At 36.3% G+C, this 12,033-nt stretch overlaps 1 protein-coding gene across 3 annotated transcripts in view; it reads left to right on the top strand.

The window, feature by feature from the left end:
- Positions 1 to 12,033, top strand: part of STAM (signal transducing adaptor molecule) — a 69,485-nt gene that overhangs the window by 38,695 nt on the left and 18,757 nt on the right. For all 3 annotated transcript variants that reach the window (XM_061181542.1, XM_061181543.1, XM_061181544.1), the window contains exons 6-10: positions 2,124 to 2,214; positions 4,065 to 4,257; positions 6,338 to 6,432; positions 9,781 to 9,869; positions 11,873 to 11,960. In XM_061181542.1, the coding sequence (XP_061037525.1) occupies positions 2,124 to 2,214; positions 4,065 to 4,257; positions 6,338 to 6,432; positions 9,781 to 9,869; positions 11,873 to 11,960 (556 nt within the window). The remainder of the gene's footprint in view (positions 1 to 2,123; positions 2,215 to 4,064; positions 4,258 to 6,337; positions 6,433 to 9,780; positions 9,870 to 11,872; positions 11,961 to 12,033) is intronic.

Below are 12,033 nucleotides of genomic sequence, written 5' to 3'. Positions count from 1 at the left end.
ACTGCTACTGTGTTTGACTGGTTAATCAGACAAGTAGCGTTGCTATACTTGGAACCTGATGATAGAAAGGCACTTTGAAAAGAGAGCAGTTCAGGAATGTAGGGCTTAATATAGCTTGTTTCTGCACTTCCTTCTTGACCAATAGAGATCCCTTCTCAGACCACAGAAGATCAATATGTCTATTTTGTGAAGTTCACAAATTGTGAAAAAAAAAATTCATATATAATGATAAAGGTTGCCTCTGATGAAGCGTAACGTTCAATTTTCAGAGGTGTATGATGATTAAAACATTTTTATTTAAGGAAGGTTACAACTAGAGGTGGGTCAGATTGAGAGTGCTTAAAGTTCTATTCGGTGAATATAAAAGCTCTCTTCTAATCAGCTTTGCTAAAAATAAATGCCTTGTGTATTTGTTTGACATTATAAATATATTAAGTGAAGACTATAGAACGGTATTTACTAAAATGTTGAATATTTTGCCTTTCATTTACTCAACAATCATTTATGATCGCTTGTAATATTTAGCCCCATATACCCTCAAGGAACATGCAGCCTGGTTATGGAGACAGACATGTAAGCAGAGAATTAGAATAGGCGCTGAGATTTATTGCCTGTTACTATGTACTGGGCAATGATCTAAGTGCCATGCATTTGGTAATTTGAATATTTTTTAGAATTTCATTTTTCTTAATTGATGGCTTTGGGAATTACAGTATACATTTGTAACTTGTCACAGTCTATTTTGAGTTAATAGCGAATTATTTCACATAAAATGTAGAAACCTTGCAACTCTAGAGAGTTTATTTACTCCCTACTTCAGCATCCTTTATGCTGTAGTTATCACATGTATGGCATATATCACCTCTGCATACATTTTAAAGCCCAGGAGACAACGTTATATACTCTGTGATTTAAACCCTGAATGGCCCTCATTGCATCTGATTTTGGAAGCTACGTGTGCTAATTTAATCCTCACGACAGCCTGTGGTGTGTGGGCCATTGTCCTCATTTCGTAGATGAGGAACTTGAGGCACAAGGAGGCTTTTAGGCGCTCAGGGTTCGTGCGTTAGAAGGTGGTGCATCTGGGGTTTGAACCACATTAGCCTGACTCCCCATTAGCCTGACTCCCCAGCTTGCGTCCTTAACTGTCCTTAACTACCCGAATCATAATACCTTGTTTAAAAGTGTTACCAGAGGGGCACAGAGGAGGGAAGGCTTAATGAGAGGGTTTAGGAACGTTTCACTGAGAAAGTGATTTTTAGCTGTTCACTGACTGGTGGGTTGAATCTCACTAGGAAACAATGTGGATGGAGTACAGTGAGCCAGAGGGGAGGACGTCATGAGTAGAAGCAAATGTGTGTCACAGCTTGTGTGTGTGTGTGTGTGTGTGTGTGTGTGTGTGTGCGCGCGCGCCAGCAGTTTCTGGTAACTGATAGAATGGTTGAAAAATGAGGCTGGAGTCTGATTGGCCTTGATGGCCACACAAAAACTCAGCAGCCATTAAGACTTTAGAAGCTTGTAATTCTGTAAGTGTGAATCAATGTATGTATTTATTGTACACTACCTTATATACAAAATATGTTTAAGAGGGACAGTAATATATTGTCAAAATTAGCTGCTAGTATTTTGGTTTAGAAAATAGTATAATTTTATGAGCATTTGTATTACTGTATATCAATCTGGATTCCTAAAGATAACATCCTGACTTTTGATCTGGAAGGAAACAGTAAAACTCTTGAATAGGTATTTAAAAAATTTAAAAACTGCTTGTTTTTAAAGTAGCCATCTCCTTGCCACTCTCAACTCCTTTTTGTTGAAATCTCCTCTAGTCTGTCTTCTCTGGTTTGCATAGTGTCTGTTTCTAGTTTAACCTCTTCACACAGACCTGGGAGAGTGTGGCTAGGCTGTTAACCCTAAGAAAACAAACGCTCTCAGTCTGTTCTCTCCAGCTCTACCTGTTCTCTGGCTCCTTTCAAAGAGGAGGCTGCTCAGGTCCGGATTTCTTTCTTGCTCAGAAGTCTGCGGTGGATTGATGGGAAGGGTCTTGTGAGTTCTTAGATTAGTTGGGGGTAGGAAAATTTGAGAACAACTTTCAAATATCATTTTCCCTTTTTTTGTGTTAGGCTGCAGAACAAGCAAAAGCAAGCCCAGCTCTGGTAGCCAAGGATCCTGGTACTGTGGCTAACAAAAAAGAAGAAGAAGATTTAGCGAAAGGTACATCTTTAAGTCCCTGATCATGGAAAGAAGATAGGTCTCTTACTTGATGTTTATTTTCCCCCAAGATATTTAAAAATAAAAGAAATAGGAGTTCACAGCTGAAGTTGAAATCTACTTGTTCTCCTTTGTTCCTCTCTTCAGTGTCACTTTTTTCCTCTCCTCTTGCGAGGCAACTGCTATCATGTATGTCCGTTCAGTCTATGTTTCTATAATGTTTTTACTACACTATCTATGTGTCCATAAACAATACCAAATACTTTTTTGTGTCCAACAAATTCTTTTTCATAAATAGTGTACTCTAGGTATCATCTACAACTTGTTTTTTTCATGCAACAATATGGTTGAGATCTGTTCATAATGAGACATGTATATCAGGTTCATCTGTTTTAACTGCTGTGTAATATTCCAGTGAACTAATAAATACCTGCTGTAATTTATCCTCCTACTGATGGACAGCTGGGTTTTCTGGGTTTTTTTTACTATAACAAGTAAGCTGCACTGAGTATCCTTGTCCACCTTCTCTTTGTGTGTGTGTGTGTGTGAGAGATTTTGTTTCATGGTATTGTTGGCTTATGGAGTAGGTACATCTTTAACTTTGCTAAATAGTTGTAGTATTTCCTTTTCCATCAGCAGTGTATGAAAGCTCTTATTATTCACTTATTCTTTTTAGTCTCATGACATTTGGTATTGTCAGAGTTTAATTTTTGTGAATCTGATGGGTTTGAAATGATACCTAATTGTTTTCAATTTTTATTTTCTTGATTACTGGTGAGGTTCAGTCCTTTTTTGTACGTTTATTAGCTGTTCTCATTGTCTCTCTTGCTATTTTTTTTCTAATAATGATGTATAGAACATCTTTATTTTGGATATTAATCTTTTGCCTGTTACATCTGTTATAGATATCTACTCGGGTTTTGGCTTACAATTTAACTTTGATAATGGCATGTTTTATTAAACAAGTTTTAAATTTTCATGTAGTCAAAATTTTTGCTTTTCTTTTATGATTTTGGGTTTTTTTTTAATGTCTTCAGATATTTTCCTCTCCCCCAGGATCCTGAAAGATATTTTTCTATGATAATTTAAAAGTTTTATTTTCCCATCTGGTCTTCTATTCATCTAGAACAGAGATGGAAGGGAAGACGGGGTTATATGTTGCACTGAAAGCAGGGTAGTCAATTCATTAAGATTATGTTACAGAGCCTGTGTGACACATGGTGATGGCCTGTATTAAGGGAGGAGATAGAGCAGACACATTTGAAATCTATTTTGGGGAATTTGTTAGGTGAGACTTTACTGTAGTTATTTCCAAATTCCAGTTCTTAGACTGATTACCTAAGAATGACCTTTGGAACAATAAAATGTAGGTTCTCAGATACTACCTTTGAGACTCCTATTTAGTAAGCCCCCAGTGAAGGACTCAAGCTTGGGACTTTGGACTTCTGAAGTGATTTTGATTATTATTTGGTAAACTTAAGCTGTAGAAATACATTGAAAAGATGAAAGAAAATATAAAATATCTGCAGCTAAATTAAACAAAATTGATTTGAGTTTATATCTTTTTATTACCCAGAATATTTAAAATTGTACCTGTTCAGTAAAAATAGTCATCATGCTGTTCAGTTTTTTTTTTTTTTAGTTTATTTATTTTTTAAGCTCTCAGTGTGAATGAATGAATGAATAAAATTGATGACATTATTTTTGTTCAGTATATTATATCAGGATATGTCCTAGTTTCCCTCTACATTATTAGAAGAAGAATACTTTTTACCTTCAGATACCTTTTTGTACTTCTTAGGATTGCTGGGTATATTAACATTTTGGGTCTTTTTAAACCCATTATTTTCCAGCCATTGAGTTGTCGCTGAAGGAACAAAGGCAGCAGTCAACCACCCTTTCCAGTTTGTATCCAAGCACATCTAATCTCTTAACTAACCACCAACACGAAGGCCGAAAAGTTCGTGCTATATACGACTTTGAAGCTGCTGAAGATAACGAACTTACTTTTAAAGCTGGAGAAATTATTACAGTTCTTGATGACAGGTGATGGTTACTATTAAGTTGAACATTCATTTGAAAATATATAACATATTCTGTGTTTCATATTATTCTTGCTGAATGCCTTATCAAACGTAATAAAATCAAATATTGACGCAGGAAGTTTCTCTGTAGGACAGTCAGTTGTTGCTTTGCTTGTGTCATACTGTCTGGATTCGTATTTTGTAGCTTAATTTTTCCTCATCTATCATTTAAATGGGTTTTATATGTCTTGGAGGCCTAGTTTACTCTATTCATTTTTGGTTCCATCTTATAATATAGATTGTTAAATTAGTAAAAAAAAGGTTAAGATTTTAGAAAATACACCAAATATATATATATATATATATATATATATATATATGGAATTTATAAGAAATACATAATATGGTGAATTAATTTATTTGCACAGAATAGTATATCAGTGTGGAACAAATTCATTTTACATGGTGTTATATACATTATATCATAGGGGAGGTGATACAGTGCATCTGTTTTTTTTACTACAGCTTTATGTTTACTTGAAAATTAGTTGTTACTGATGATTATTACTCATAATGAAGTGCTAAAATTTGCAAGTGGTTTTTTTTAAAAAAAAATCTTTATTTATTTATTTATTTATTTTAAAGGGAGAGCTGACCTGGCAGTTTTGTTTTTTTTTTTTAATAAATTTTTATTTATTTTAATTTTAGGCTGCGTTGGGTCTTCGTTGCTGCATGTGGGCTTTCTCTAGTTGCGGTGAGCAGGGGCTACTCTTTGTTGCGGTGCGTGGGCTTCTCATTGCGGTGGCTTCTCTTGTTGCGGAGCACGGGCTCTAGGTGCACATGCTTCAGTAATTGTGGCACGCGGGCTCAGTAGCTGTGTCTCACGGGCTCTAGCGCGCGGGCTCAGTACTTGTGGCGCATGGGCTTAGTTGCTCCGCAGCATGTGGGATCTTCCCGGACCAGGGCTCGAACCTGTCTCCCCTTCCTTGGCAGGCGGATTCTTAACCGCTGCGCCACCAGGGAAGCCTAAATCTTTATTTTTGAGGTCGGATAAATACACTAGGTTTTTTTGTTTGTTTCGTTTTAATATTTATGTATTTATTTATTTGGTCGCACTGGGTCTTAGTTGCAGCAGGCGGGCTCCTCAGTGTGGCTCACTGACTCCTTAGTTGCAGCACGCGGGCTCCTTAGTTGTGGCAGGTGGGCTCCTTAGTTGTGGCTCCAGGCCTTCTTAGTTGCGGCACATGGGCTCCTTAGTTGTGGTGTGTGAACTCTTGGTTGCGGCATGCGTGTGGAATCTAGTTCCCTGACCAGGGATTGAACCTGGGCCCCCTGCATTGGGAGCACGGAGTCTTATCCACTGCACCACCAGGGAAGTCCCTGATGTGGTTTTTAAAGATCAATTCAAATACATTTAAGATTATTCTTATAGTATCACACTTACATGCTAATATGTTTTCTTGAGTGGAAGAAAATGAAGTAAAGTTTGAGCTGGTTAGCTGGAAGTTGCACAAAACCTTGATCATTCATTCATTCAAAAAGTATTTATTGAGCACTTGCTAGCTTTCCTTATCCTAGGTGCTGGGGATCCAGTGGTTAGCGTGGGTAAGCACCCAGGAGTGTGTTCCTTGTGAACATTTTGTGCTGTAAATGGTGTTACTGTCATGTGTGTTCTCTTGTGGGGGGGAAAGTTTCCTAATGTGTGCTAGAAAGAGCACTGATTTAGGAATGGAGGTCTGGATTCAGAGCCTACTGTCTATCTTATTATAAAGGATTCTCACGTGGGAGCCTATAAACATTGGAAGTTGACAGTTTTCAAGTGTCAGGACCTCTGTTTGAGGGAGAGAGTTCAGAGCCTTGTACTAGATCCTCGAAGCGTTCGCCAGGCTTCCAGAATATGAGAAAGAACTGTGTGTTTAATAGCGTCTTATCTTCTCTGAGGCCTCATCTCTAATTTGTAATAAGGATACATTCACTTCCTCCATTGGATTGTTGTGAGCTTCAGATCTGGTAATAATATAGGTTAAACACTATAAAAGGTAAAGATACATAGAAATAAAAATTCTTTGTTATAGTAAAGCATTCTTTCTTGTTTCTCTTAGTGACCCCAACTGGTGGAAAGGTGAAACCCATCAAGGCATGGGGTTATTCCCCTCTAATTTTGTGACTGCGGATCTCACTGCTGAACCAGAAATGAGTAAGTGTTTTCCAGCCTGTCAGTGGATGACAATCCACAATTCTCTCTAAAATTCAGCTTTCTGGAGCAGAGACTCTCAAAAGTTAGTGCCTCCAAGGTGTTTATTAAAAATGCAGCTCCCCAGTCAGATTATTTATGAGGAGTCATCTAATCATCTAAGAATTGAAATCATCTGTCTACCAAGATTATCTTAAGACAGACTATGGACTTTTCTTTAGGGAAAAAAAAAAAATATATATATATATGTGTGTGTATATATATATATATATATATGTATGTATGTATGTATATATATGTCATTGTAAAAATGCAGATTAAGAAGTGTTATAGAATTTATGCATTATGTATTTTTGGTATCATCAGTTGATGAAAGGGTGACAAATGCAGTGTAACCTTATAGAGAGTTCTTCCTATTCAAAGGTTAGCTCATTTCTCTAGTGTCCAGCCCCAAATTTGGAAGCAGTGGCCTCTTAGCAACTTAATGGCTTTTCTAAGCCACCATGTCAGATATTCAGAAGGAGCCATAACGAATCATGTCAATAATTTTTTGAGTTTCAAACCTTTGCTAACTAGGAGGAACAGACTAGAATGTGGGGCGAAGAAGGAAAAGTGATATTACTGGCAGGCGTAACCATTGCAGGACATTTAACTGCCAGTAGTAGATCGAAATGTTGGTAGGCAGTTCACTGTATTTCTAGGCAATACTGTAATGAATCTTCATAATGATGAGTTTGTGGCATCAAGATTAAGTCACAACCTTCCTCTTTTTAAGGAAACAGAAATATGTTCTAATCTAGAAAGATTTCTGTAGCGACTGAAATGGTTAGAATTTTAAGACTTTTTTTGTATGTAAGTTGGTAAGCTACAGTTATCTTGGCAAAATATCTCATCTTTCTATAATGCCATGTGGAAGAGATCAAAGAAAGTTATAAATCACGATCTGCTTTGGTCATTTTTAGTTTACAGGAATTTTAAGAAAAGATCTTTGTCTCAGTTGTCTTTTTATTTCCAACAGTACTTGGTACTGAATCTTATCCAGAGTACAGACTATATAAATGTTTATACAATAAATGAAGCGTAAGTGTCTGTGTATTAACAGTGAAGATTCACTTTTCTTTGAAAACATAAAAATGCTTCTCTTTCAAGAGAAGGCTTTAATAACAGACCAGATGTTACAGATCTTTGATAAAGTAATGCCCTCTCCTAGTTATTGTCGGGATGTCTTGTGTCATTTTTATAGAGACAGATTGTGATACCCATTCCTTTAATAAAGTTCTCTTTGGTAAACTCGGAAAACGTCCTGTGGAACCTTGTTTAGATGGCAGCGCATAACGTGCTAACTTTTTAATCTGGGCTGATGGTGGTGGGAGATTCTGCTTGATTTTGGGGTTTGGGTTGTTTTTTTTTTTTTTTAATCTTGAAATAGCTGTTGGGAAGGATGGAATTGTCTTGGACTTCCATTCAAGAGGAGATCCAAGATAAAGTAGCCATCTCACCTTTTTTTTCCCATTACATAGCAATGTAGCCTTAAAATGAATATTCTAGTTATTTTCATGTGTTTCACTCTGGACCATGTAAAAGAGAAACCAGAGCATCAGAGCTTATACAGTGGAGCTACAGTTCTCAAGCTTGGAAAATGAGTGTTAGCAAGATCCTTGTAGCATCGTTCTTTATGAGGAAACAGAAGCCCATTTCACTGAATGTGTCAATTAGAAGTGCCTGACCTACTTAGCTTGTTTTCGTTTTGGAGAGGCAGTAAGATTTCGTGCAAACACTGTATTTTATATATGTATATGCATAAACACATCTGTGTGTGTGTATAAAATATTATTTATACACACATACACATAATATACACACAAACATACACATACATACAAAGTAACAGTATTAGTGCCTGAGAGAAAAAGCACTACAAACTTGTGTGTGGTCAGCTGTTAGGATGTGAAGTCTACCATGTGTTTTCTTATGGGTAGCAGCCAATGCAGTGCTGTCCCAGCTTTCTACTTGTTAATAGCTCAAGATATAAAAAGCAAAAATATGTATAGCATATGGCTCTTTTTCTTCCATGGGAAAGTGAAATCAGCTGAAACTGGTTTTGTATGTAGAATTTTACTTTATGGTGACTTGTGTGGGATGAATATATTCCTTATATTGGAAATTAAACTATTTTCCATTTATATTCTATAGCATAGAATACATAAGTGATATGACTTCGTGTTCTCAGAGTAAAATCACAGGCCAGATTCCAGTAGTGTGGGCTAATAGAGCTAGAATGATTGGCATTCAAATCCAGCCTTTGCCATTTATTAGCTTTCTCCTACGCAAGCGTTTTTAATCTTTCTAAGCCACTGCTAACCTCATTTACAAGATGGGCATATCTCATAGGATTGTATTGGAGATTCATTGGGGGAAATGCAATATTCCATTAAGCATATTTAATAGTTTAATTAATATTATTTCCCTTCCTTAATTCTGCCCCTTTCCCATCCCCCTGATTCTTAATTTTTATGAATACTGATTGACTACATTGATATCAGGATGAAAAAATCCAAAAAGGAAGTTCATTCCTTTAAAGCTGTATGTGTTTCTCAGTATTACTTTGGAGAAGATTAATTACTATGTTAATCATAACCTTATATTTGCTGGTTAATGTTACATTGAATCTTTTTAGAGATTGCTTTGTTGAGCAAGAGAAATACGTGCTTCTGGTTTGAAGATCCCTTAATAACCACCTTTTCAATTGCAAGAATAATGTAACTAAAAAATACAGACTGATTTAGTGGAAAATTCAGATCCCTGCCAAGGCCACTTGTAAAGCTCTCCGCTGGCCTGGATGTCATTCCCTTAGTTAAAAAAAAAAAGACTGAGTGGCGTGCGGGGAATATATAGCTAACTTCCCAATTCATTACATTGAAGGAGCGTGGCCTGTGGAAAAGTGGAGATTTTTCTTTGAAAGGACTGGTAATTTGAAAAGAGGATTTATTTTCAATAGCAGAATTCATTTATGCCATTGTAAAACTTTGCTTTCTGTTCAGCAGTTTACTAAACTCTCATATGTAATAGGTGATTAGTCTTTGTTCCAGAAATATAGTTCTTATTTTTAGTGAAGTATCTGTTACGGAAAACATGAAATCTTCAGAAGAAAAAATTAAGAAGTCTTCACAGAATTTCATAATGTCATGTTCTGTCATGGTTGCCTAAATCTGCAACCGAATTATCCCTTAAACTGAGTTTCTCAGATTGAAGGAAATAAAAGAAAAACCCAAGTTCTCTCCTTAAACTTAAAGTGCTTTTAAATAAAATGTTAAATTTATAAGGAAACGATAAATGTTACATGTTTTACAGTTAAAACGGAGAAGAAGACGGTACAGTTTAGTGACGATGTTCAGGTAGAGACGCTGGAACCAGAGCCGGAACAAGCCTGCATTGATGAGGTGAGTGGTTTCCTGCCTGAGAGCATCATACGTTCAGTACTGAAGTTGCAATGGTTTTCTTCTCTCATTTAAAAAAATTCAGTACTTGATTAATGCATGTGTTTTGTTGTTGTACAACTTCAAACAATACAGACGAAGCAAAGATTCTCCTGGAAAGTTCCTCCCTAGTCCCATTCTTACCATGTCAGTACGTATAGTTGTACCTCATTATTTTAATTCCTGCTTAATATTCCATAGAATGGACTTATCATGACTTCATTATTCTGTTGTTGGACGGTTAGGTTGTTTTCAGTTCTTTGTGTGTTTTTTGCTATTACAAACACTATTATAATGAGACTTTTTGGGTATATTCAAAAGAATGTGTGACTTTTTTTTTTTTTACATCTTTATCAGATTATAATTGCTTTACAATGTTGTGTTAGTTTCTGCTGTACAACAAAGTGAATCAGCTCTATGTATACATATATCCCCTCCCTCTTGAGCCTCCCTCCCACCCCTCTAGGTCGTGTGTGACTTTTATTTTTAAATGCTCTGGAAATTATATTCTTTGTAACATTTTAAACTAATGATGAAAAATGAGATGTCATCTTTAAACTATGTGAGGGGATTTGTAGGTTTTTAGCCTTTTTTTAGGGGAACCAGAAGCAGAAAGTTTGAAGAGCGCTGTTTTAGCGAAACGGTTGTAGAAGCTGTGCTGAGAGCCCCCAGAGAATGTACTGGAGTTAGGGAAATTTAGGTTTGGCTATAGCATTCCATCGGAAAATGCATGCATTTTCTAGGGTCAGGCTAGCGGTCTATCTAGAAACCTCATTTCTCTGATAGTAGATAATTTCAAATAGGTTGTAGAATTCTGTAAACAAAGAGAAGAGAAATTATCCATGTATTAGTTGACTCTCACTCTCATTTTACTCCCCTCCCCTTCTTTTTTTGGCTGTAGGCAAACTTTTCTGACATGTGCCTTCTTTTTTAGACTATTTAAAATGAAAATTATGAATCTTTCACGTTGAAAAATAATATCCATTTCTAAATATGGAATTCTTTTGACTTCAGAAGAGTGTTTTAATATACGTGTGTCGTTTTCACTCTCTAGTGATTAATTCATCTCTCAAACTGTTATCCTTCTGTACAGAGTATTGAGTTTTGTTTTGGTACAAATAACTACTTTGCTTAGAATTGGTAGTCTTTAAATTATTTACCTAAGTAACTGTGCTTAGTAGCATAACCATATAAAAACCATGAATGGAGAAAAGCTTGTAATTATTACGGTAATATTCTTTGGTACATGAGATCTATATTTTGGTTTTTTAAAACTTACGTATAGATACATCTCTACTAATATAATGTATAGATGTATTTATGTAATGATGCCTTCATTAGTTCTGTTGGTCTTACAGCAAAAGATTCTGAAATAGATCTGAGTCATTGCTTTGAGATGCCTTCCAGCCTTTCACATAGGAGAATAGAGAAGCCACAAATCTTCCTCCTTTATTTGTTGACAAAGTGAAACATTGGTGGAAAGAGAATGTAGAGTAAATCCTTCTGGTGCTACTTAGAAGAACAGCTGTACCAGAGCTGAGCTGTGCCTTTCTGAAACAGCTGCTATATTCTCCCTGGTAGAGAAGTAGTAACGGAGCTGTTAGTCACAAGTACTGCCAGCTTGAGAGAGAGGTTACACCTGTCAGCATGGCAAGACTACAGCTGCCCCAAAACAAAGTGACACAGAAGTCCACTAGCATGACTTAAGAGATTAAAGAACTCACATGTTGTAAGTTTAAATGTTGCTCTATTTCTTCTCATCTAAGAGAATTTCTGGTAGCCGTTTCAAAAGGGCTCTGACTTCACATGATAGTAAAGAGAATACACGGACAGTAAATACATAGAAGCGAAATTGAAGTCTTCCTATCTGTGCATTACAGGATTAGCCACTATCTAACTAATGAAGTGAGAAGGTATTGTTGCATAATGGTTTGTTACTTTTTATAGTAACTGTTTAATTCCTGTAGGATAAAATGGACCAATTGCTGCAGATGTTGCAAAGTACGGATCCCAGTGACGATCAACCAGATCTTCCAGAGTTACTTCATCTTGAAGGTAAACCTTGCTTTCCATTTCCCTTGCAAATAAAGAATAATTAGGGGTTATATCTAGTGTTCTGTTACAGCGT

This window comes from Eubalaena glacialis, chromosome 2 (assembly GCF_028564815.1).
Source record: "Eubalaena glacialis isolate mEubGla1 chromosome 2, mEubGla1.1.hap2.+ XY, whole genome shotgun sequence".
NCBI classification, from domain to species: domain Eukaryota; kingdom Metazoa; phylum Chordata; class Mammalia; order Artiodactyla; family Balaenidae; genus Eubalaena; species Eubalaena glacialis.
The sequence above is the reverse complement of the archived record's forward strand: the minus strand, read 5'-3'. Positions and strand labels throughout refer to the sequence as shown.